Source organism: Myodes glareolus, chromosome 9 (genome assembly GCF_982192425.1).
Source record: "Myodes glareolus chromosome 9, mMyoGla1.1, whole genome shotgun sequence".
Taxonomy (NCBI): Eukaryota; Metazoa; Chordata; class Mammalia; order Rodentia; family Cricetidae; genus Myodes; species Myodes glareolus.
Genome location: NC_142034.1, coordinates 70,184,982 through 70,212,063, shown reverse-complemented (window position 1 = coordinate 70,212,063; position 27,082 = coordinate 70,184,982). Strand labels below are relative to the sequence as shown.

The following is a 27,082-nucleotide window of genomic DNA, read 5'->3' as shown; positions in this document are numbered from 1 at the left end:
CAGAACTCCAAAACTCACCCCCCTGCCCGTGACATACTTTCTCCAATAAGGCTACACCTACTCCAACAAGGCCCCAACTCCCAGTAGTGCCCCTCCCTATGAGCCTGTGGGGGCCACTTTTTATTCAAACTGCCATAGTCAGGGGCACTGTCCCCAGCTGAGAGGTCGGTGTCTGGATCTCTGTTGGAAGCTGATGTATCACCTTGAGCGAAGCCACACTCCTCTTTGGGGCCACATCCTGCCTGGCCCATTTGTAGAAACTGGATCTTCATAGCAGTCTTTGGCTACGGCTCCAAGCTTTTTTTTAGCTCAAACCGATTTGCCTCATTCTCTAATTTAAATTTAAATACATTATTTATGTGTTCTGTGTACCTGCGTGCTTGTGTGTGAGTGTGTACCCCGTGGGGACTGTGCGGTCAGAGAACAGCTTGCATCTTTTAATTCTCCTCCTAGCATGAGAATCTTGGGAATCAAACTCAGGCCCTAAGCCTTGACAGAAAGTGCCTTTATCCTCTGAGCCGTCTTTCTGGCCCACATTCCCTTATTTTTAAAATGAGGATAATAGCATTGTTTGCCGCTGCAGTCGTTATCACAAGAAACAAATGCGATCACGGCCACGAGCCCTGAACAGTGCCTGGCATATATCACACAGCTATACAAAGGGGAAAAATGCTGTTGCTAACACCTGGAGCCCTTGCCTAGTGTCACTCAGCCAGGGGACCTCTTCTGTGTGTCTGGAAAGTTGCTGTTGTTTGGTCAGAATCTCAAGTGTTGAGTTTCTGAGACACATGAGTGATGCTGAGCCCTCCCACAGGCTCTGGGGCCAGGTGAGCCAATTTGCCTCTGCTTGGGCCTGTGCACTGGCCTTTGAGAAACTCTCATGCTGGTGGCAGACAAGGACAAATCCCCATTGTGTTCCCTGGAACAGGGACTCTGCTCAGGGAAGGCATATATTTTTATTTTTATGTTTATGTAAGTGGGGTTGAGGGAAGAAACTGAGGACAGGCACTCACTGGACCTGACTCTCAGGTCAAGAGAACAAGAGAGAGTAGAAGGGACAGTCGGGACAGTCTGGATAGGATAAGTAGACAATCAGAGGCCTCCAACCAAAGGCCCACAGATGAGTAGAAGAGGGGTCAGAGAGGCCTGCGGGGCATGGACGCCTGTGGAGGGACAGTTGTCCCATAAGCCAAGGAAGTTTGAGACTCAAGCCCTGCACTTGTAGCAGCCCCCTTTCAAGGTCCTGCAATCAATTTTATTATTCTTTGCTTTTATGTATTGATGAGATGGCAGTGATAGATTGTTTTTGAGAAGGTATTTCTGTATAGTCCTAGGGATATGGATATGACTGGCCTCAAATGTGCTGCCATCCTCCTGCCTCAACCTTCCAAGTGTTGGGATTACAGACATGTGTTGGTTTCTGCATTAGTTTTTTTCATAAAGAAAGAGTCTCAGAACCATACACACTCAGAGCTGAAGCACTGAACATGAATGGAGGCTCCCACCATCCAGGGCATGATGAGAAACAAATAAATAAATCCTTGTGAAGGAGCTGGTGTGCTCAGACACAAGAAACTCAAAAAAGTCAGTATCCAAAGTCGTCATCATTTCTAAATAAGGGCTGAATATTAATTAAAATTGTTCTTACATTTGAAATGAGTGTTTATTCTTTCTGTCTCTCATGTCAGGCCAGTTGCCTTTCATGATTCAACTTCATCTTAGCTATGATGTGATTTGCCTGGACACTATTTTCCTATATGTTGTGTTTGACCTTTTTGTTTCTACTCATAAACAAGATCGATCTGTAATTTTTCTTTTAAAATACGACCCTGGTTTTGGTGTCAGCTTATTTGAATGAATGGACGAGTGATGTTTTTGTCATCCCCCACCCCATTTTGGGGAAATGTGAAAGGCTTCAATGATTATATTTAAGAGGTATTTGTGTTCTAAAAATTATTATTTTATAGTAATAGATGAAGAAGAAGGCATAGTCCTCTAATCCAGTAAATTCAACCTCTCAACCCTGAGTCCTCTGTTCCCTAGCCACATGGCTGTTGGAGGCTCATTTTCTCTCCATGTCTGACCCTCATTTTCCTCATTAGAGGAACAGAGGTGACAGCAGCCAACTGTTGCTATGGAAACCAAAGAAGCTTAGTATAAGGGCAGCGTAGGAGATCAGCCTCAGTGTTGAGAAACAGAGGCCTGCTTTCTTCTTCTGTCCTGGAGAGATTGCTCTGGCCCTGGAGGATAAGCAGATGGAGTGGAGATGGAGGGACCGCAGGGGTCTGTCTGTTCAAGGTACAGAGTCCATGGGAGAAGGAAGAAGAGGTTGGTGAGAGAGAGGTCTATGAGTGAGGATTGATGGGTCTGAGTCAAGAGAGAGAGGTGAAGCAAACAGGGACGACCCCAGGCTGGTTTAGGGGAGCCTCATTCTGGGTGAGTTATATTCTGGGTAGACAGCTCTTCACACCCTGATGGGAGTCTCTGACCAGCAGCAAGATCTGGGAGCCTGTCAATGAAGCGATCTAGCAACTTTGGCATCTGGAAATGTTATCTATCCCTGGTATGCTGTTCTCAGAGATATTGAAAGTACAGCATCCACTTAAGCAACCCAGGAACTCAAAAAGGTTCCAGGTCAGTGAGGTGAATAGGGTCTGGGAGGCCACTGGCACCAGCCCTCCATGCCAGTGGATACTGGATAGACTAGGGCTTCCAACACCATCTGGTGGCAGAAGAGGAATCTGCCATCCACCAGGAGATGGCAAGGGCACACTGGGGTTGAGGCAGTAGCTGGGGCAATAGACCTAGTGAGGTCAAAGAGAATGAACTTGGAGATGCTGATGAGGGAAAGTGGAGCTGGAGCATAGGCCCTGGCAAGAGGAGCCCTGATGGGGCAGAGATGGAGCTGAGCAGAGGCAGATGAATGCCTGTTTCTGAGGTGAGAGTGGCTGGGGAAACGGAAGGGTCTGGTGAGGCTGATCCAGAAGAAAGGATGGCGGATGCTCAGAACTGGCATGTCATCCCCCGTGGTGGGTGATGGCTCCCTCAAGCTCCACGAAACATCTCTGTAGACACAGAGCGGAGCAGCTTGTGCTGGGGTATTCAGGGTAAGTCTACACTGAGGAGGCGGGGGTCCAGCCTGGAAATGGAGTGCAGTCTTAGGACGCTGTCTGTTCAACTCCACAGGAGGGAACGCTTAAAATCATCGATCGGAAAAAACACATATTTAAACTTGCTCAAGGGGAATACGTTGCACCAGAGAAGATTGAGAATATCTACATCCGGAGTGAGCCTGTGGCACAAATCTATGTCCATGGGGACAGCTTAAAGGTGAGCAATGGTGCTCCAGCCCTTCTGCGCATACTGGCCTGCTGAGAACTCCAGATTAGGTTGTGATTTCTAGCAAACCGCCAGGATTCACCCATGCATTTCAGGTCAAGAGGGGAAATCCTTTAGAAAAGAGAAATTGTGAAACTAGTTCACTGGGTAAAATGTTTGCCGGGCATGCAGGAGGAAGTCCTGGGTTCTGTGCCCAGCACCACACAGAATCAGGTGTGGTGGTACATGCAGGAGCAGAGACAAGTTTGAGGCCAGTCTCAGCCTCAAAGCAAAAATACAGAAGAAATCTTGATTACTTAGGGTTTGGTTAATTGCAGTTAAGGCAAATGAGTTGCTTGAAGGCACAGAAACAACATTTCTACTAATTTTAGCATATGTTCACTAACTTCCAAGGGGGCTGAATTTCTTGAGGCAAGATATTAAATAAAAACTCAGTATTTTTGGTTTTTTTTCTGATTGTGTGTATGTGTGTGTGTATGTGCCTATGTGTGTGCTGCTGTGGGTTGAATTCAGGGTCTTCCTGCATACTAACCAAACACTATGCCACTGAAATACACCACCCTCTAAGCAAATTGTACAGGTAAATTGGTATAGTGTTGCAAGGACTGTACCAATGATAATATCACTTATCACTACTAAAATGTTTCCGGTAAGTATCATTTGGATAATAGTCAGAAAGACCAAAAACATATTCTGTGGTATCAGAGTTATTGACTATTCTAGCCTATGCATTTGCTTATATAATTAAACCTTAAATCACTTTTAAAGAATAACCAGAAAATTTAAAACAGTTCTTCACAAATAATTTTGAAGTAGTTTGGAAGTTCTGGGAAATGTGTTTGGCTCACAGACTTTGGATCAATAAAGTTGTTTGCTTAGTATCCTCCAAGATGTGCAGATCTGAGAATGACATGAGAATCAGGGGGATATATCAGAAATTGTGTGTGTATATGTATGTATGTGTGTATGTCTGTATGTGTATGTGTGTGTATGTATATATGTGTGTGTGTATGTCTGGTATGTATGAGTGTGTGTGTGTGTGTGTGTGTGTGTGTGTGTTTAACTTTTGACTTTCGGTATTAGAGCTTGAACCCATGCCTGAGGCATACTAATCAAATGCTTAGCCATTGAGCAGCCCCATGTCAGAAGCGATCAGCCAGGACTATGTGGCACCCCAGTGGAGCAGCCCCATGTCAGAAGCGATCAGCCAGGACTATGTGGCACCCCAGTGGAGCAGCCCCATGTCAGAAGTGATCAGCCAGGACTGTGTGGCACCCTGGTGGATGTGTTTTATAACCTCTGAACAAATGTTTCATAACGGAAGACTTATTTTTAGGAAAGGGTGGAGTCTGAGAATACCAAGAGATTAGTTTTAATGCCAGACCACAAATGAGAACTCTAAAAGCTTGTGTCCTGACTGTGTTTTCTGGTGGGTTTTGTAGGCCTTTTTGGTCGGCATTGTTGTGCCCGACCCTGAAGTCATGCCTGCTTGGGCCCAGAAGAAAGGAATCCAAGGGACCTTTCAGGAGCTTTGCGCAAATAAGGTCTGTACCCTCAGGTGCTTCCTGACAGACTGCCGAGCGTTTTAAGAGTCACATGATGAGGGGACAGAAAAGCTGGGGACAGTGAAATCTAAATGCACAGAGTATCTGGTATTACTTTACACATGGTAGGACCCTAAACCAGACATGTGTCTTTTTGTAGTTGCTGAAGTTGAGAAAACCATTGAATTCTTAAGTCTAGGGGCCACCACACAGTTTATCTAGCCTTCTCATTCCCTGACTTGAAAGGGAGCAGTCTAAGAGAAGGTGAATCTCATGTGCACTGAGTTAAGAGAGAGTGATAGAATGGAAACAGTAGCACCATTCTTCCTGCGTAGAGCATCCATCGTTCCTACCGTCATGGAACTGCCTTGTGGCACATGTCTAGGAAGGATTGCCGTTCGATGTTTCAGCAGCAGACATAGGCTGGCGTCTCTGGTTCCATTTTTCCTTGCTGAGCCCTGAGCTTGCATGGGGTGGCAGTACTGCCAGGCTGACCAACTGAACACGTAGAATAAAGCATGCTAACTCATTCGCAGTGACCTCTTTGGCCATTTGCATCTCTTCCTCTCCTGGTGAGAGATAGGAATTGGCATGGCACCAGGTTACCCTCAACAGAGAAGGGACTGAGAGAGCATGTGTCTGCTCTGTCACTGGTTAACCTTAATTCAAAACTTTATTCCTTCTATCCCCATTTTGAAACGTATTCTTATTGTTTTGCTTTCATGGTTCAATTCAGGAGTTGAAGAAAGCCATTCTGGATGACTTGGTGACGTTGGGGAAAGAAAGCGGACTCTATTCTTTTGAACAGGTAACTGTGATCTTCCCCACACCCATTATATCCCTTTGCATAGTAACACGGTGACCCTGACCTAGACTCTCTCCTCTGTGATGTGGCCCGCTAAGAGGTTATATACTAACAGACTCCTGAAGGCCTGTTTCAAGCCAGCTGCAGCTGCCTGCTCCTGAGCTAAAATAGGTCACTGAACAAGTAAGACTGTGCTTGTTGTCCTTACAACCGCAGGCAACCATGAGGCTGAAATAGAAGCCTCGCTGTCACTGATGGACCACGTGGGCCTGCTTGGACTCCCAAGTGCCCTACCTTATTTTTGCTTTTGTGGACACTGCCTTCTTGGCAGCTTACTTTCTTATTTACTTACTTACTACCAGCCCAGTGGCCTCCTGTGATGAGGAGGAAGCAAGGCATCCACAAGGAAAGGCTGCTCAGTTCCCCTGAGACCTACAGTAGCTGGACTTAGCACTGAGCATGCTCAGTCCTACCTCATGTATCATCTATGCGCTTGAGTAAAAGCCACAGAGAAAAAGGTTCCATGCAGAAAATAGTAATATACTGATAGACATTTCATTCCTTGGATTCTGAAATAATTGTCTTTTATAAAATCAGCATTTCATAATTTTGTGGTATGGGCAGGGGATTACCGAGAGATGGCTCAGCAAGTAAAGGTGCTTCTTACCCACTGGATGACCTGAATTCAGTGCCTGAATCCCATATAATGGACAGAGAGAACCAGCTCCCGAAAGTTGACCTCTAAACTCCACTCATGTGTGTTCATATTCATTCATACAGAGAGACAGAAAGAGATACACAGAGAGAAATGTAAAAAAAACTTTTTCAAGAATTGCTTTTCACCAGGCATGGTGGGCACATCTTTAATCTCAGCAAATAGAAGGCAGAGGCAAGAAGATCTCTGTGAGTTCAAGGCCAGTCTTGTCTACATAGCAAGTTCCAGGACAGCCAGAGCTATGTAGAGACACTAAAAAACTAACAAACAAATGTTTTCCATAAAAAAGTCCCAAAAATATAGTATGAGGCATCTATAAGGTTTAGATGAATTTTTAAATTTTGTATGCTGGTTTGATGATAGCTTAGAACTATTTTTAAATTGGTTTTAAATACACAATTCATATGTTTAATCTGAAATTAAAATGTCTATGTACAAAGGTTTTTAAATTTTTTCTTTTTTATTGTTTTTTTTGGTTTTGGACAGAGTTTCATGCTATAGTAGTTTTAGAACAGGACAGGCTGGCCTGCTGCATATATCACATAAACCAGGATGATCTTGAACTCGTTGCAATCCTACTGTCTCAGCCTCCCAAGTATTAGGATTACAGGCATAGCAACCTACCATACCCAGCTGTGGTTTTAATTTCTTAATTTCAAGACGGAGAAATCTAAAATAGTTTCCGTGTCTGACATTGTTTTCATCTTGAAACTTACGTGTGTGTCAATTAAGCCAACTTGAGAAGCAAGCTTTCATTTGTCAGGAGCTACTTCAGGACAGCCAAAGCTTGAATTCGAAGTCTCCCTGCTGCTTACTTTAGTTTTGCCACTATGATTTTTTCAGTCTCCAAATTTGGTAGGATTTATTTCGTTGTTCTTCCTTAATGGGGATCTGTGTGACTAGATCACATGTCCCCGTGGTCCAGGAGCTACCCCTGAGTGGCTCCAGACCCTGTAGTCTGAGGTGATTTGAAGGACAGACTCTGAGCCACCTGGGCACAGCCTTGGGAATTCCTAAGCCCCACACGCCCTCTGTTGGTGCTAGGATGCATGACTGGCACCAGAATGATCCTCCATCGCTCCCACACACTGGGGTTAGGGGTGGACGTGGGAGGGGTTGAAAGGATGATGTGTGTGTGTGTGTGTGTGTGTGTGTGTGTACACGTGCGTGTGTGATATTCTTAAGGTTATTTTAGAAGAAACCTTCAATTAAAATTCCACTGTTCTCCCGTTCTCCACTGCCTTTGGTAAGAACATTAACGAGAGGCTAGCGATCTTGACTTTCTGTATGCCCTGTGCAGTTTCTCCTCTAATAATCTGCCCTCACCATGGTAACCTCAGATGCAGGAAAGTCATGTGACATCCCAGAGGTCTTCAGTTTTATCGCCAAAGTTCTTGCGTCTTGGTTTTCTCTGGTCTCATTCTCCTCATTCCCTGCTCTGTGGCATCCTCCCCAACACAGAATTAGCATGTAGCCTCAGCTGACTATAGCAAAACAAGCAGCAGGGCTCCTGCCCAGGGAAGGGATGCTCCAAACATGGGCCCTCCTTCCCCTCCTTCACAGCAGCTGTCCCAATTGATCCACAGTCCATTTTTGTCTTGGCCTTTTCCCTTTTCAAAAGCAAATGGGCAGAGGTGTGGGGTGTGGCTTAGCTGCAAAGTACTTGTCTAGTATGTAGCCCCGGGTTTGATCCCCAGCACCATACACACTAGGTATGGAGGCGGTGTGTTCTAATAATGCTAGCACAGGCAAGGTAGGTGCAGAAAGATCAGAAGTTCAAGGCCATTCCAACCACAAAACAAGTTCCAGGTCAACTGAGGCTGCATGAGACTTGTTTCAAACAAACAAAGCCCAAACCAAAACAGTTCAGCCAGGGATGGTGGCCCATACTTGCAGCCCCAGAGCTGGGGAGGTAAAAGCAGGAGAGTCAGAAATTCAAGACCAGCCTGAGCTATGTAGTGAGACGCTATCTCAATTAAGGATTAGCTCAAAATGCAAAGAATGGCATAACTAAGTCCGGAATCTAAATCATCCCATATAAACTTTAGGAGTTCAGATTTATTGAGTTGGGTTCATTGCACTAAACTTGAATTTAAAAAAATTGGATCCACTGTGACACAATTTCCAGGACCTTGCAATTCTAAGGAACAGGCCAGCCATGCGGTTTGCAGAGGTCTTCAAAAGATGTATTTTACTAGTAGACAGGTTATACTTAAAATATCCTATCAACAATGTAGCTGACTAGCAGATATTTGATCATATTTAATTTTAATTTAATAATGTTCTTAGTATTTGTGTGCCTCATTGATTTGCATAAACAATACAAAGTGAACTTTGACACAATAGATTTTTTTTCAACTTCTAACCAGTGGACCTCTTCTTAAACCTACTGTATTTCTTCTTATTGAAAGGAATAGTTGTTGGATCAATTTAGGGATGGATTTATCATTTCCCTGATTCATGGACATGTTTTTATTTTTTTTTACTGTCTTTCATCTTAAATTATTTATTTTGTGTTTATTATCTACAAGCAAACTTGAGTTAATACCTTTGAAAAACTGAAAGTACTATGGTTCTTCATACATGCACAAGTTTATGGTTTTGTTGTTGTTGCTTTTTTAAAAATTTTTGAGAGCTTATATATTTTTGTTTTATGTGTATAGGTGCTTTGTCTGTTTGTATGCCCATGCACTATGTATGTGCAGTGCCTCAAGAGGCCAGAAGAGGGCGTCAGAAACTATGGAACTGGAGTTTCAGGCAATTAGTTGTGAACTGCCATGTGGGTGCTAGTAATAGAACCCGGGAAGAGCAGCCAGTGCTCGTGACCAAGGAATTATTTCTCCAGCCCCTGGTTCATGTTCTCATGAGATGACATACATAGAGACTTTGGAGGTATTACACTTCGATGCAATGTTTAAATGTTACAATTTCTTTTAATGAAAGTTCTAGATATCTCATTTTGGTGACAAGTTTCAAGAAAAAAAAACTAATGTTAGGCATTTTCTTTCTTATTTCTTCTATAAAATGCATTAAAAGTTAGAAAGAGCCAGGTATGATAGTACACTCAGGAAACAGAGGCAAGTGGATCCCTGTGAGCCTACATAGTAAGTTATAGACCAACCAGAGCTGCAGTGAGAGACACTGTCTCAAAAAAAAATAAACGTACATACATACAGGCGTACATACATACATACTCACATACACATGGGGCTGGAGACACGACTCGGTGGCCAAGAGTTGCTCTTCCAGAGTACCTGGGCTCAATTCCCAGCACCCACATGGAGGCTCATAACTGTCTGTAACGCCAGTTCCAGGGTACTAATGCCCTCTTCTGGCCTCCATAGGCACTGCATTGCATGTGATGCACAGACATACATGCAGGCAAAACACACACATTAAATAAATAAATAAATAAAATTGGAAAGTCAGCTCCATGAACATAAATGAAGATTAAGAATCCTTTTTTGTTGTTGATTTTTCAAGACAAGGTTTCTCTGTGTAGCAGCTCTAGCTGTTCTGGAACTCACTTTGTAGACCAGGCTGGCCTTGAACTCACTGAGATCTGTCTTCCTCTGCCTTCCAAGAGCTGGGATTAAAGGCGTGTGCTACCACACCTGACAAGGATTCTCTTTTTTAATACACTCATGATTAGACAACTTTCTAGAAAGTATATCATTACTTCACAAAATAAATTCATGCCTTATTGTTGACTCTCTTCTGAAAACAGCACAAAATCTGGTGCCCACAGTTAAAGTTATCGTTAGCAGTGGATCTGATTTCTTTTCCTTCCTTCCTTCCTTCCTTCCTTCCTTCCTTCCTTCCTTCCTTCCTTCCTTTCTTTCTTTCTTTCTTTCCTTCCACTGCCCAGACTTTGGGTCACTCAAGTCGGTTGTATAGGTGTTTTGTGGAAGAAAGTAAATGGACCCAGGGCAGCTCCTGGCAGCGGTGCAGCTCTGATCTGCTCACTGAGGGACAAAATTGCCAGCTGGATTCAGGCCTCTGCCCTGTTTGGCCCTCTTTGTGGGGCTGAATCTGGTGGTACAAGTTCAGGCAGGGCAGCCCCTCAGGCAGCTGTGTGGAAGGGCTGCTCACTTGATCATGCTTCAGGAGCTGATTGTTTTCAGACCTTCCCCTTGAGCCCCTGTCTCTTCACAGCCTCCACATCACCTAAGTGTTCATCACAGCTGCATTTCCCTGTCACTCCTGGACTGAACGCCACGGAGTCCTGCCCCAGTTTCCCAAGTGCCCCCCCCCCGCCATGTACCACTGGGAAATCAGAAGATGGCAGCCAGGCTGCAGAAATTGTAGCCTAGTCTTTGCATCTCCTTGGAAAAATTATAATAACTTCATAAACAAAAGAAGGTGGGGAGAGCCATATGATGGTGTTGCCCTGCTATCCCAAGGTGGGGAAGCAGGGAGAGCAAGAGTTCAAGGCCATCCTTAGTTATATAGGGAGTTGGAGATCATCCCAAACTACCCAAGACTATGTTTCAAAAGAACCCAAATGAATAAATCTAAAAAGTTTCACCACAAAATGGAGGTTCCTAACTTTGAAAAGGGTTTAAAAAGTTATCATTCATGTTTATTTTATGTGTTTACATGTTTTCCCTGTGTATATATGTCTGTGCACCATGTGCATGCAAAGTCCACAGAGGCCAGAAGAGGGTGTCAGAAACTCTGTAACTGGCATTATAGATGGTTGTGAGCCACCATGTAGGTGCTGGGAACCAAGTCCTAACCCTGTGCAAGAGCAGCAAGCGCCTTTGACCTTGATCCATCTCTCCAGCCCTGTAATTTCCAATTTAAAAAAGTAGAGTTTCCATGACATTTTACGTAAAATGTGCTCTCCTCTTGGTTTGGGGACAGAGCTCAGATCTCTCTAACGTTTCCATCCTTAAGCACCTGACATTCCTTCCTACTCCTCTTTCATCACCCCCACCTCCACAAACCTCTGCGTCTCCACCCCACCCCAACCTTCCTGTACCTGACACTTATACCCACCCACACCCCATGTCATACCACCTGGGAAGTGGCCCGTGTATATTTCTTGCTTCTCAGTATTCCAGGCTTCGCCCTTGGGACCTGTTTCAACTTCAAGTGTCTGGGGATGGTTTATGTGTGATAACACATGGAAGTGGGAGCTGTATTTCATAAGGTACAAAGACCTGCAGTCCTTGTCCTGAGAAATCCTTTCTGATTTGAGTTGTAAGTAAAACTGAGAGAGTTTTCAATTACAGGAACTTAGTTAGCCTTTTAATGACATTCATATGAATGTTTATGTATGTGAAGGTGTACTGTGCCCACATATGTATAGCACTTAGAGGATAACCTTACGTGTTATTTGCAAGAATGTCATCTGCCTCCCTTGGCATAGGGTCTCTTATTAGCCCGGAACAAGACTAGATGGCCAGCAAGCCCCAGGGATCTTCCTGTCCCCAGTGCTGGGATTGCAAGCATGGAACACCACATCCCCCCTTCCTTTTTTTTTTAACATGGGTTCTGGGGCTTTAACCCAAGTCCTCATGCCTGTAGAGCAATGGCTTTACTGAATGTACCACGTCCCTAGTCCTGGGAACTTGATTTTGGAACACTATATGAAGCCATCAGGCAAGAGCCTCTGATTTTCAGCCATATAAACTGAGTATCCAGATAGAAGTCCTTGCAACATGTAACTGCCAGTCTGTTGGGGCAGCTGCACCAGTAGCTTCAGCACGCTGCGTCCTCCCTCCCAGCATGCCCTGAATCTTCTCAAACACTGCACTTAATAGGAAAAGGAGCCCACGTCGGGGTCAATCCTTCATCTGCACAAGTCTACTAGAGATAAGGATGAACCAATTGGTGCTTAATTTTGAAATTTTTGACATTTATTTAATTAAAATATAGATTAAAATTCCAGTTTTTTTCTTAAAAGCCTTTTTAAAAGTCAGAAGTATAGTATTGTGAGGGGTCTTTGGTTTTTTGTTTGTTTGTTTCTGTTTTTGGGTTTTTGTTTGTTTGTTTGTTTTTTGAGACAGGGTTTCTCTGTAACACCCTAGCTGTCCTGGAACTCACTCTGTAGACCAGGCTGGCCTCAAACTCACAGAGAGCTGCCTGCCTCTGCCTCACAAATGCTGTAATTAAGGTGTGCTCCACCACCGCCTGACTGTGGCGGGGGGGGGGGATCTTCTTTTTGTAATTGAGGATTTTTGCTTTGTTTAGCTTTAGTTTCGTTTTCTGTTTGTTTTGTTTTTGTATAAAAAAATCAATGAATAGAACGGAGGGGGCTTTTTTGGTTTCGTTTTTTTTTAACCAAAGAATTCTTTGTCACCTCTAAATAGCCACCTGCTAGGATGCTGCACTGTTAATACCAGAGACATCTCTCCAACCCCTTAATCCATCTTAAAATGGTTCAGTTTGCCAGCGTTTAAAAATTATGTCAAGAGTTACCTTCGAATTTTCCAGGAAGATGTACTGCTCTTTGTGGTTCTGCCTCTTCTAGATCATATGTACCACATGCTCCAGCCCACACTTGTAGTAGCTGGGGAGATGTGGGCCCCATTCCCTCCTCCTGAGCACATGCTAGGGCCACAGAGCAGCCTGCTCCAACCCTGCTCTCACTGTCTACATCTGGCCAGAGCCTACTTGTTCTTCAAAATTCACCTCAAACATTTCTTTTTAAAGAGCCTCATCTGTTAGGATTAGTTGTGAAATGTCTCTCACAGGGTCATGTTCTGAACTTTCAATTCCCAACCTATTTTGAAGGCCACGGAGCTTTTAAGAAGTGAGACCTGACGGGCAGAAGTAGGCCCCTGTAGTCTTAGAAGGTCACAGACGCCTCTGCTCTGGTCCAAGTCTGTTTTCTGTTTGCCACCACGTGAACAAGCCGCCACCTCTTTCCCTCTGTCACTGATGGGGCCATTGTGTTTCCTCCATGAGGGACTCAGTCCCTCCAAGACTGTGAGCCAGGAGATACTGGTCTTCCTTTAAATAGTTTCTGTCCAATATTTCGGTAATAACAATGAAAAGAAACATAAAAATGAAACAGTTCAAATAATGCCGAGCCTAAGGAATATGGCATATTGGAAGGAAATGCAGTCAACTCACGCAGAAAAAGTTGGCTAACATTCTGCTGGGTTCTCCTCCTTTGTATCAGTGGAAAGATGGATGGTCCCAGGTAGGTACAGATCCTCAAAGACATAGGCTCCTGTCTTTCTGCTTCTCTCTATTCCCTCATCATGCTGACTTTTCACCCCATGGTGGCAAGGTGGCTGCAACAGCTCTCAGCACCACTCAGTTCAGTTAAGGAAGAGGAGAGGAGGTGGAGGCAGCCATGCATGTCTGAGCTTTTTATTAGGGAAGCAAAAATTTTTCTTTCTTAGACCAAATATGGATCTCATGGCTATCCTCTAGCTGCAAATCAGAGCTGGGAAATCCAAGAACAGGACTGTCCTGGTGTGTATTCTGAACGCAAACTAAATCAGGGTTCTATTAGTACGGGGGATAATGGGGAATGGATAACAGAGAAGCAACTGATATTCTTCTCCCTGCGCTCAGCCCTATAGTAGTTATGTCCGACTTTGGCATCTCTTGTTGAATTGGAGGATCCCTGTGAGTGAGAGCTATTTGGTTTTTTTTTTTTTTTTGTATCCCTGTTGTATAACATAGCACCTGACACACACAGTATATGCTCAATGAATATTGATTATAAGGCTATTCCTGAATCTGTGTCTGTATTTCACCATGCACATTTTGATATAATTTTAAAGTATATATTACATTGATGTTTATTTAGCCCAGCTCACTCTTTAATACTATGAGTTATTAAACTCGTTAAACAACAAAAGTCAGTTTGATCCCATTTAGGAGGACACAGTTCCTTAGAGATTGTACCACTTCAGTGTTCAGCTCAAGTTCAGATATAATATTGTCAGAGAACTGTCTGGAAGTCTTCCAGCTGGAACCCAACATGGCCGAAGCTCTATGAGACACTCATGGACCAACCCTCCACCCTTCATGTACTCATTTCACCTTGCAAAGAGCTTTTGTCTGAGGAGCCTGGCTCTGCCTCATAGAAGGCAGCCGTGAGAACACTAAGTAGATCCCTCTGTGCCCCACTCTAAAAGACCTGATGCAAATCCATGGCATGGGCTGGGGATGTAGCTCAATTGTTAGAGTGCTTGCCCAGCAAACGCAGAACCCTGGATTCGACCCACAGCGCTGCAGAAACGGGTGTAGTGATGTCTACCTGTCGCCTCAGCACCGGGGAGGTGGAGAAAGGAAGAGGATCAGATGTTCTAGATCATGCTCAGCAACTCAGTGAATAAGGCCAGCCTGAGCTACATGAGATCCTGTCTTAAAAAAAAAAAAACAAAAATGTCCACAGCAGAACATTGTTTAGCTCATTGTGTTCTCCCTGCCTTTTGCACTCTTAGTGAAGATTACAGTGTCTCTAGAAAGCAGACACCTAAATCAGACACCCCAGAGTCCTCACGGCAGCCTCCCTCTGTATTGCATCTTGTCACCGTGTCTCCAATTCATTCTGAACTGTTTAGCTATTTCTGTGTCTGCCTCCACCCTATATGTAGAACAGCAGTTCTCAACTTATGGGTACAATGCCTTCAGGGATCAAACAACCCTTTCACAGGGTCTGCAGATCAGATATTCTGAATACCAAATAGTTATAATTATATATGAATATTATAATTCATAACATTAGCAAAATTACAGTTCTAAGTAACAATAAAAAATTGTATGGTTGGGGGTCACCACAACATGAAGAACTGTATTAGAAGGTGGCAGCGTTAGGAGAGCTAAGAATACTGATGTAGACTATTATCTTTTTTTAATTGATTTTTATTGAACTTTACATTTTTCTCTGCTCCCCTTACTGCCTCTCCCCTCCCACCTTCTACCCTCCCTAAGGTCCCCATGATCCCAATTTACTTAGGAGATCTTGTCTTTTTCTACTTCCCATGTAGATTAGATCTATGTAAGTCTCTCTTAGTGTCCTCATTATTATCTAAGGTCTCTGGGATTGTGGTTTATAGGCTGGTTTTCTTTGCTTTATGTTTAAAAACCACTTACGATTGAGAGTACATGTGATAATTATCTTTCTGGGTCTGGGTTACCTCATTCAAAGTATTGTTTACTAGCTCCATCCATTTTCCTGAAAAATTCAAGATGTTGTTATTTTTTCTGCTGTGTAGTACTCCATTGTGTAAATGTATAACATTTTCCTTATCCATTCTTCAGTCGAGGGACATTTAGGTTGTTTCCAGGTTCTGGCTATGACAAACAAAGCTGCTATGAACATAGCTGAGCACATGTCCTTGTGGCACGATTGAGCATCCTTTGAATATATACCCAAAAGTGGTATTACTGCGTCTTGAGGAAGGTTGTTTCCTAATTTTCTGAGAAATCGCCACACTGACGTCCAAAGGGGTTGTACCAGCTTGCTTTCCCACCAGCAATGCAGAAGTGTTCCCTTTTCCCCGCAACCTCTCCAGCATAAGTTGTCATCAGTGTTTTTGATCTTGGTCATTTTTACAGGTATAAGATGGAATTTAATTTGCATTTTTCCGATGACTAAGGATCTTGAACGTTTTCTTAAGTATCTTTCAGTCATTTTAGGTTCCTCTGTTGAGAGTTCTCTGTTTAGGTCTGTACTCCATTTTTTTTTTGCATTGGATTATGTGTTCTTTTGGTGACCAACTTCTTGAGTTCTGTGTACATTTTGGAGATCAGACCTCTGTCTGATGTGGAGTTAGTGAAGATCTTTACCCATTCTGTAGGTTGTCGTTTCATCTTGTTGACTATGTCCTTTGCTTTACAGAAACTTTTCAGTTTCAGGAGGTCCCATTTATTAATTATTTCTCTCAGTATCTGTGCTGCTGGGGTCATATTTAGGAAGTGGTCTCCTGTGCCAATGCATTGAAGTGTTTTTCCCACTTTCTCTTCTATAAGGTTCAGTGTGGTTAGCCTTATTTTGAGGTCTTTGATTCATTTGGACTTGAGTTTTGTGCATGGTGATAGATATGGGTCTATTTTCATTCTTCTACATGTTAAAATCCAGTTATGCCAGCACCACTTATTAAATATGCATTCTTTTTTTCCATTTGATATTTTTTGCTTCTTTGTCAAAAATGTCAAAAGATGTGTGGATTGATATCTGGGTCTTCTGTTTGGTTCCATTTGTCCTCCTGTCTGTTCTTTTTTTTTATTAAATATTTATTTATTTATTATGTATACAATATTCTGTCTGTGTGTATGCCTGCAGGCCAGAAGAGGGCACCAGACCTCATTACAGATGGTTGTGAGCCACCATGTGGTTGCTGGGAATTGAACTCAGGACCTTTGGAAGAGCAGGCAATGCTCTTAACCACTGAACCATCTCTCCAGCCCCCCCTCCTGTCTGTTCTTATGCCAATACCAGGCTGTTTTCAGTCTGTAGCTTTGTAGTAGTTTGAATTCAGGGATTGTGATGCCTCCAGAAATTCTTTTATTGTACAGGATTGTTTTGGCTATCCTGGTTTTTTTGCTTTTCCATATGAAGTTGAGTATTGTTCTTTCGAGGTCTGTGAAGAATTTTGCTGGAATTTGATGGGCATTGCATTGAATCTGTATATTGCTTTTAGTAAGATTGCCAGACTGTTGTCTTGTTTCCAGCAAATGGAACATATCCTTCCATTCTTAGCTCTTCCCAAAGCCATCTTTCAATTTTTCCGGGAGACCTCTTTCTACAGTGCATGTGAGCCTGTGCCTCTGCACTCTTTAGACTTCTCTAGTCCTTTTCTCTTGTGTTTGGGATAAAGTTTGACCTTCTCCATCACTGGGCTGTCTATGCCTTCAGCCTCATTCTTCTCACACTTGACTTTCTTATGTAACAACAAGAAGCCACTTAGCCATGCCTTTGGAAAACATATATCTTCTCAATTGCTGGTTTTGTTCTTTCAGACTGACTGTGCCTGTGGTACCTCCTGTACCCACATTTTTCCTTTGCTGTTTGACTATTTGTTTACAATAGGGTCTCTTGTACCTTAAGCTGAACTTGAACTCTATGTATAATCAAGGGTGAACTGCTGGTCCTCCTGCCTCTACCTCATGAGTGCTGGCTATGTAACACCACACTCTCATTTTATAAGCTATTAGAGCTCAAACCCATGCATCATACATGGTTGGAAAACACTCCACCAGCTAAGAACCATCCCCAGCCTCAACTGTTGCTATTTTTTAATACTCACCTGATTGTGAAACCTTCCCTGACTACATCTTGCTCTTCCCTAACTCAGACCTGTGTTCTTCATTCTCTGCACATCATGTTAAGAATTTCCCAGCATCCTCAGTCTGCTCTGTATATTCTAACTTACACCACTGCGGATGTTGGTATTTAAGATCCCTCCTTGGATTCTCAGTGTCTATCAGAACAAGCAACCTGCTTGTGTCTCTTGAGTTGCTGTGTGATTGAATGAATGGATGAGTGGGTGGCAAGAGGAAAGGCTGACTTTCAGACACATCAAATGGGCTGAAATGTCTTTGAACCTAATTCTGACTTAGCACAGTGTGCTAAAGTCAAGATGCCTATTCCTTTACGCCTGTTTATTTTTACCATGAATGCTATAAATTCTGTGTTTTATTCCTATTAAAGATATATTCTGCATTTGGTTTTAGGTTAAAGCCATTTACATCCATTGTGACATGTTCTCAGTTCAAAATGGTTTGCTGACACCAACATTAAAGGCTAAGAGACCCGAGCTGAGGGAGTTCTTCAAAAAGCAATTAGAAGAGCTTTACTCGGCCTCCATGTGAAGCTCAAGGAGGGCTCTACTCAGTCCAGCGAACTTCGCAGCAATATTGCAGTTATTCTTGAAAGAAAGGAACCTGAGTGACGCAGCTGAAAATGAACGAGCACCCTTGCGACTGAGCCTTTCCTGACCCACGACGTCTCTAACAATATTTTCTCTACCATCACCAAGTACATTTTATTTTTATTAAATGATATTGTAGCAAGCTGCTAAAAAAATATCACAAATGGCAATGTAAAAACAAATCAAGACATTTTCTCAAGAACTGTGTGTACCACTAAAAGTAATATATTCGCAATGTTCACAGAATTCCATTAAACATAAAGGAAAAAACATATCTGACATATTGTACTTAATTATTTGTGGAATATTAACTAGATACTGCGAATGTCTAGGCAATGTGGACTACCTCATTAAATAACTGACAAAGATCACAGTTAGATCAGACTCAAAACTTAGAGCAGGAAGTAGGAAGTCATGCCCAAACAAAACATGATAGTTCACATATGACTTGACTCCCATTCTCTGTCATGGCCATCCCTGTTGATGCAAGAGCCTTCCCTCTGATTTTTACTTTTATTTATAAAAAAATGAAAATGTAGATGTTCTTTTTTAAAGTATTATATTTATTTATCAACTCCCAAAGGTCTCTCAGCACATTTTCTCGTTTCTCATGTTCACTGAAATACCCAGAATCTATGTACAGAACTCCGTATAGGGTATGTGTGTATTTATGGACTTCTTACCATAATGAAGCTTAAAAGATGCCTGTCGACTGCAGCAAATGGATTCTTGGCAGACACTTAGGGGAAGGAACCCAGTGATTTCTCAGGGTGGGTGACAGTTCATGTACCTGTGTTCCTGTTTGAGTCTTCCCGTTTCAATCTTTAATTTGTCTATACCATGTCTAGGAAAGTCAATATGGTTGAAATTCTGAACATTTTTGCTTTCTTTTCATATAATTATAAAGGCAGTCGTGAGGAGGAATAGATGCTATTTCCAAATGAAATACATCTTCAATGACGTGATATAGAAGCACTTCTTCAGAATTTTCCTAGAAAACTATTTAGGCCAACATAGAAAAAGACCTGCTAATGGTATAATTCCATTCTTAGAATCTCTATATGCTACTAAGTTAGACCATTAAACCTTAATTGTACCACATATTTAGAAGCATCCTAAATCTGGATGCCAAGATTCCGGTATCACTAAAAGCCTCGATACCATGGACAGCTCAAATTGCATGCTTGAGGAGGGCAAGGCCCCTAGGGAAGTCTCTCTCTTCCGTTGGAACAGAACTCTGAAAGTATATGAAGAATTCATGCAGTTCACATGATTTTTTCCAAGTACATATATAATCAGTGTGGCAGGACAAGAACTCCTTAGCCCTGGAGGAAATCCAGCTTGGTTTGTAAGTGAATGTTATCAGTACAGCCTGCATCATCAGACTATTGGATGGTTCCAACTTGTTTATAAGTGAGTGCTATCAATCAGAACCTGCATCACCATGCAGGCCTGTTGGATGATCCGTATCATTGATGGTACACATGTTTCAGTCATGTTGAGTCTTGAACTCAGCTTTAAATGATGTAGTTTTTCGGGTACTTTTTTAAAATTCAGGTACATTCCTTGGGCATAATCTCTGAAGACTCATTGTTGCATCTATAAATTTGGCTCTGAATAAATGACCAGATTCTGTTCACATTAATGTCTTTCACAGTGTGGAGGATCAGAACCAGGGCCTTGCACATGCTCAGTAAGTGCTGCGCCCCTGAGCTCCACCCCAGGGTGCAGTAAATTTGAAAGACATTTCTGACTAGACAGATAGCACATACAGAGCCACATGTGAGAAACACTGGCTCTTTAGATACTTCACACATATTTGATAATTAAAATTGAAGATCATTACCTGAATTAGATATTCACATTATTTTAAGGGCAAGGAATTTCGCACTTCAAATAAAAGAAGTTGTTTTCCATTGTCTGACTATTTGACAAAAATCTCATAGTTGACTTTGACTTCAGAATTTTTGAATAGTGCAATTTAAGCAAACGATTGAAAAATTTATCCTTATTATATTTATTCTTCATTGCAGTTAGATGTGAATAATTGTTAACAACCTTTGTTTGTTGTTTGTTTCTCAAAAGATTCTGTGTTTCTATTGAACTTCCCAATCTGTGTGGGGACTGTTTATGGGAGGGTGCAGAAGTGCTTAGAAAGTTACAGTGGGCCTTAGGTTCATCACATGTCCTCTTGCTCCTCCGTGAAACACTACTTAACTTTGTAACAAGAAAGAAATGAAAGAGCATGTTATCAATGAAAAACTCCTTCTTGTTTCAGATTTCTCAATCTTATCTCAGGTGATGAAAAACAAGTTTGTGTTTCTCTTTTACCAATATAGGAAAAAGGCTAAGTACTTAAGACTTGTCATAATCCCAGTGGGCACCATATACTGTTTGAAGTCTAGAGGCCACAGGGACTTGATTCCTTAATCATAAATATGTTCTTAAATGTTTGTCAGCTTTTTATCTATTTGTTACTCAAATGTGTTACTAATTCTCACGTTTTTTTTTTTTACAAACCAACCCAGTTGGGGTAAACACTATAAAACAATATACACATATACACATTGCCCTATTTGCCACAAAGGATGTCTTTATAGGTAATTTTGAGACTTCCCCTCCAGGTGGCAGACAAGAGTGACTGGGTGTGGCCTACAGGCTTAGCTCCATGTATTAGGATCTTAAACTCAGAGGTTCAAGGAGTAGCCATACCCTGAACAGGGGAAACCCACAAAATTTCCATTGAGAGTTTTACAGACAGGCAATGTTTTAGCAATTTGAAAACAACACTTAAGATTGATTGTATTGCCTATGAAAGAACCAATGATCGTTAATTTTTCTGCCATAATAAATGAATTGTTCTTTATGTTTCACATATATTAAGCACAAGTGTGATACAGTTATTTAAAATGCAAAATACTAGAAAATGAATGTTAAGAAGGGAAAATTACATTTTTGCATGAAGACAAACTCCTTACAAAATGGCTTAATATCTCAGGACAAAAGAATGAATAACCATATGTAAAACTGATCAATTAAAAGTTGGCTGTTTTTATTTTAAGAAAACACTACAATGATAAAAAGGATCCTGACAGTCTTAAGCTCTCTCTTAAGTATGCTGCATAATCTTGCCTGGGAACCTACAAATAATGCCGTGAGAATGAGGTCAGCATACATGAGGACCAGTCCCCGAATGAGAATCTCCTCATTGAGAATATGTTAATGGTTGTACTGCAGAGGTAATGCACACTTGAAAATGTAAGCAAGCGTTTCCAACTCTAGTTCCAAACACAAAGGGTTTTCAGGAGGTCATATGCCATTTAAGCACTCATCTGACCGCTCATTTTACATTTCCTTGTTAAATCATTGCAATGATTGCATGGGGAGGGTAAAATGGCTATTTTTGAAGAATTGCTTATTCTACTTTCAATTTTTGAAAAATCAAGGAATTAAAATATTACTTTTTAAATACGCATAGATGTACCTGAACTGTAATTATATTTTAGTTTGCTTTGTTATAACAGCATGAATATCAAATACAAAATGCACTCATGAAAACTTTTGTAAAAAATAAAGTTTTTTATTTCTCAAAATTGTTTATAATTTCTTTCTGTATTCTGTGCTTATATGATGCAGTTACCTCATGGGAATGTTTGATAATTGTCTATATGGTATATTTGGTGCCCAAGCATGAAACTTTTGCATCAGCATATTCTCCATCACCTGTAAGTTTTCTCAAACTTTAAGTAGCTAGACATGATTAGTTATGGACAACTTATGTGCACTCAGTGGCTATCCTTTGTGCAGGCCTTTATTGGAAACCTTGCTATTACCAAACATGTCCTAGATTTAAATAACTTTCAGTCTTCCAAAGAACAATAACTCTTCAAATTTTTCCATTATGATGATGGTCTTTAACATTTCCACAATGTCATCAAATCAACTATAAAGTAAAAGAAAGATATTCTTTCTTTTTTTCTTTTTTATTTTCAAGACAAGGTTTCTCTGTGTAGCCTTGGTTGTCCTGGAACTCACTCTGTAGACCAAATTGACCTTGAACTCAGAGATCCACCTGCCTCTGCCTCCCAAGTGCTGGGATTAAAGGCATACACCACCACTGCCTGGCCAAAGACAAAGTTTCTTAAAATGGTTCACTCTACCACATCAAGTTTGTGCAGATTCTGTCTTCACGTATTTGCTCTTCTCTGCTTCTCTCCAGTCTCACAACTATTTGCATGGTTTAAGCCACCTTTGTTGTTGCTCTGAGACAGTGCAGTGCTTTATGAAAACAATCTTCAAGGTTCCACTTCACTTTCCCAGGCTCTGCCATGACATCTTTCTAAATTGAAAATCTGGTCACAACACTTTTCTTTCCATTGTCTCTTTGAATCCTTCCCATGGTTTCCAGAACAAAGTTCTGACTCCCTGCTTCAGTGCACAAAGACTTGTGTGTCTTCTGCTGCCACTTCCTTATGGAGCCTTGGCTCCAGTCATACCAATGACTCTCCCTCTGCCTCTATGCCTTGGCCCAATTTCTGCCATTTTTCTTTGGAAACTAAGCTTTAGGGCTGGAGACATAGCTCAGTGGTTGGGAGTACTCAGTACTCATACAGTGGCCTAAGAGTTGGTCCCTAACATCCACATTGTGGCTCACAACTCCTGGGCTTGTCACTCCAGTTCCAGAGCATCTGATGCCCGAGTCTGGCCTCCACACTTTTCTGCATCTACACGGGACACATAAAACTCACCCAGGCACAGACATGTACATATTTAAACAAAACAAATGTAAGCTCCAAGCTTAGAAGCTTTCCAAGTCATTCATTGGTTGATAGTCTCTTTGTCCCATCCCCACTGGGAGAGTTGTTTCAGGTTTTAGCTTCAGTGTAAAGAGTATAGCCAACAGTAGGTGCTCACGGAATATCTATTAAAGGAAAATCCCTGTGGCCCTACTTTATGTTTCACTGAATTATGACTGTAATATCTAAAGCTATAGTTTATTTTTTAATCTATCTTTGTAATTTCTTCCATTCTTGTAACCTAAGCATGTCTAAACTGCTTTCATTGAGTTCCCTGACACCCATGGATATCACCGTAAGCAAAACCTCCCAGCATATTACTCCATCAATAAAACAAACACACAACAAACAGATTATGCCAGAAGATTTTTTTTGGGGGGGGGTTTCAGGGACTGCAAATCCCACACACTGATTGTTTACAAAAAATAAAAAGCTTTCTTCAGAAGCCTCATCCACATCTGAAACTTGTTTCCCCATCGAAGTTCCTATCTCTGACTGTTGCAAATCAGTCTAATTCAACATGTGTTGAACATGGCCAATGGTGCTCTGGGTCTATGGTGGGAGCAGTAAAATGGGTGAGTGGAAGAAGTTCACTGGGAAGCCTCGTTTGTGAATACTTGCACAGGCTGTTTGCACTTGGAGATGGAGAAGAGAGAGCGATGACTGAGTTGAGATGTCTCTGCCTACCTCACTTTCTTGTGGGGCACTTGTTTCTTTTCCCTTAAAAGTATTGTATTTTGATTCTGGTGTTAAGTCTGTGCACCACCTGTGTGCAGTGCCCAAGGAAGCCAATAGAGAGCATCATAACCCCTGGAATTTGAGTTAAAAGACAGTGTGCTGGGACCCAAATCTTGACCTTCTGGAAGAGTAACCAGTGATCTTAATCACCAGCCCACCTCTCCCGTATGTCTCTCCAGTCCGTCTTTTTGTAGGGTGATTCTAGGGGAGGCTGTAAACAAAGCATTCTGTCTCAAGTCTCTTCCCTTCTCTTTACTACTAAGGGCTGCAAGCGCCCCTCCTTATTGCTCTTGCCTTTTTCCCTTCCCTATTAGGAGGGATGAAATCATGACCAGTTTGCTAGACACATGCCCAGGCAACTACGCTATCTATGGCAACCACCTGCCTTTATGAGTTTTCCTAGGACTTGGTTTCCTCAGCTGCAAAATGTGTGTTGTTGTGCCTGTGTGCCTAGATGCATGTGGAGGTAAGAGGGCAACTTTTTAAAAGATTATTTTTATTTTATGTGTAGGAATGTCTGTGTCATTCCCTGGACCAGGAGAGAGGCACGGGAATAAAGACACAACTCACATGGCTTTATCGGGTGGGAGATTTTCGGAGATCCCTCATGAAATCCTGAGTTCACATCCTGAAAATTCACCCGCGTACATTCTCCAAACAGCTTTTATACCAACACCTAAACTGATGGGGAAATTCATTAGTATTCTGTCTCCTAGGTAACCAGGTGGACGAAGTCATGTCCACACCTATCTATGCCTGCTCTGTTACACCTTCCTATCTTTCTGCTCTGCATGCCAGTTCTGTCATGTAGGCTGAATTAACATCTCTTTTCCAGGTGTCCTCCAAATTACAAAGAAAGAGCAGAACAACATTAGCCTATCCTGACCATTTGTTTGGAATGGCGTCAGTGTGGAAGGCTAGGTGGCCACCTCCTGTGTGGCAGGTGCAAACTGGTCTGAAATTCTAGCTGCCATATGAAGTAGAAATATGGGCTTTATAATATGGCCCTACACACGAGATTCCCCAGGACTGGTCTGATAGACATTTATAAGCATCTGTATGTGTGCTGGGAATTGAGCCTGGGTCCTCTGCAAGAGTAGCCAGAGCTCAACCACCGAACCACCCCTCCAGCCCCCAGAGAATAATTTTTATGAATTGGTTCTTTTCTTAAATCATGGGTTCTGGGGATGCAATTGTCAATTTTGTACAAAAAAAAAACACTTTTAAAAGATTTTTTTAAAAAAAAAATATGTGTATGGGAGTTTTGTCTGTCTGCATGTATTGTACCACAGGGGCCATGTGAAGGTATCAGATCCCCTGGAATTGGAGATATAGATTACTCTAATCCTCCATGTGAATGTCGAGAAATGAACTCAGGTCCTCTCCAATAGCAGGAAGTGCTCTTAGCCAAACCTCAAGACAAGTGTTTCTATCTACTAAGACATCTCACAGGTCTAATTCCTAAAAACTTTACTTGTTAGTACTTGGTGAATGCTTTCATTGGGTTTCGGGAAATGGGTCACTACCTCAATAGAGTGCTTGCCTAGTTTGTACCAAGGCCGGAGTTTGATTTCAGGCGCCACTAGACTATAATTAGGCACTGAGACACCTGTCAGTAATTATAGCACTTAGGAGGTAGAAGCAGAAAGATCAGAAGTTTGTGATCATTCTTGGCTACACAGCCTAAGCTATATAAAACTGTATTCAGGGTAGGAGGCAGGGAATAACCTTTAGGGAGTTGGGCACGGTAGTGCATGCCTTTAATCCCAGGACTGAGGAGGTAGAGGCAGGTGATCTACATAGTGAGTTCCAAGGCTCCCACACATCATTCAAGAACTGCAGTGGGTTGTTTGTTTGTACCCCAAAGCAATGAGAGGAGCCAGGAAACTTGGTATCTGAATGAGAGACTGACTGCCTGTTTGCATGTTATGGGTGTGACTCAAGACAGAATGTTGGAACTGTGATTACTACTCAGAGAGCAGCAAGACTGTAAGATCCCTGACTGAAGGACCTGTTGTTATTTATTTATGTTGCCAAGACATAGTGCCTAACACAGCAAGGTGCTCAGCCAACACTAAGTCAGTGACTCAAAGCACCAATATATCTAAGCAGGCAAGAATGCCCATAAAGATCCCTCTGCTATTTACAAAGTTATATTTTGATGAGTAATAGACTGCTATAAATGTTTCCATGAGCTGATTTTCAGTTGTAAAATTCAGTGTAATCTTATTATGAAAATTCAGTTTGTATTCACATACATTGGAATCTCAGGATGAGAGATGGCTTAGCTGGTAAAGTGCTTTCCACATAAACCAGAGTTCAGATCCCCTGTATCTTCTTAGAAAAGCTGACGGGGCAGTGTGCATCTGTAAGCACTTTGCTGGAGAGGCAGAGACAGGAAGATGTCTGAAGTGTACCAGCCAGGCAATCAAGCCAAATCGGTGAGCTCCAGGTTCACTAACAGACTGAATCTCTAAACAAAACAAACAAAAACAGCGGTGGTTAAGAAAGTCCTCTGGCCTCCACACGCAAGCATACTCATCTGCATACGTATGTACACAGCATTGGGGAGGCACAAAAATGCCTTCAAGCTCTTCCTAATGTCATCACTACAGACCGCATTTTCAATATTGTCAAATGCTGCGGTTTTTTTTAAGACTAAAAAGACGGTTTCCACATGCTCAATATGCTTATCAGATGGAGCCTTCCCTAGCAAATCTGCCTTTTGTCTTTCCGCACTGAGTGAGGCGAAACTCCCGTTTTCATTCCTTAAGGACAGAAACCCCAAACTCGGTGGCTGGGGTGTCATGGCAGTGTTCAGAACAGCACTGTATGAGTTACTGGTGTTGGATCATTCCGACTAAAAACAATGACTCGCTGGACACAGGTGGGTGCGTGTGTGCATGTGTGTGTGCGTGTGTGTGTGTGTGTGTGTGTGTGTGTGTGTGTGTGCACATGCACACGTGCATTTAAAACTTAGGGAGCTTGGGTTCAGTAGTCTAGAAGTAGTTCTCACAGCCCAGGCCTTGCTTTGCAGGAGCCGCCCACCATCTTCCCAGAAACCTTTGCGACTATAAAAGTAGTACTGAGGCGGGTGGTCTGGCAGGGCATCGCTCTGTGGGAGGCCAGTTCCTCAAGAAGGCGATGGACAAGGTGGGGCATGTAGGGCCCTCCGGCTTTGGTGGAGTGCCCATGTGGCCTCGACGGGTTTATACCCGCAAGAAGACGGATGGTGAGAGGCTCAACCTCACTCCGAAGCCGGACCTAGCAGTCCCTGGGAAGACTGAGGCCCCTCCAGGTCG

The 27,082-nt window shown here is 42.4% G+C and overlaps 2 protein-coding genes across 6 annotated transcripts in view; both read left to right on the top strand.

The window, feature by feature from the left end:
* Acsl6 (acyl-CoA synthetase long chain family member 6) overlaps positions 1-18,520 on the top strand; it is a 60,564-nt gene extending 42,044 nt beyond the window's left edge. For all 5 annotated transcript variants that reach the window (XM_048437690.3, XM_048437689.3, XM_048437691.3 and 2 more), the window contains exons 18-21: positions 3,187-3,330; positions 4,782-4,883; positions 5,620-5,691; positions 18,050-18,520. In XM_048437690.3, coding sequence (XP_048293647.3) covers positions 3,187-3,330; positions 4,782-4,883; positions 5,620-5,691; positions 18,050-18,187 — 456 coding nt within the window. In that variant the 3' untranslated portion in view covers positions 18,188-18,520. The remainder of the gene's footprint in view (positions 1-3,186; positions 3,331-4,781; positions 4,884-5,619; positions 5,692-18,049) is intronic.
* An 8,357-nt stretch (positions 18,521-26,877) lies between these two features.
* Positions 26,878-27,082, top strand: part of Meikin (meiotic kinetochore factor) — a 44,705-nt gene continuing 44,500 nt past the window's right edge. The window contains exon 1 of the mRNA XM_048437694.3: positions 26,878-27,078. Coding sequence (XP_048293651.3) covers positions 26,925-27,078 — 154 coding nt within the window. The 5' untranslated portion in view covers positions 26,878-26,924. The remainder of the gene's footprint in view (positions 27,079-27,082) is intronic.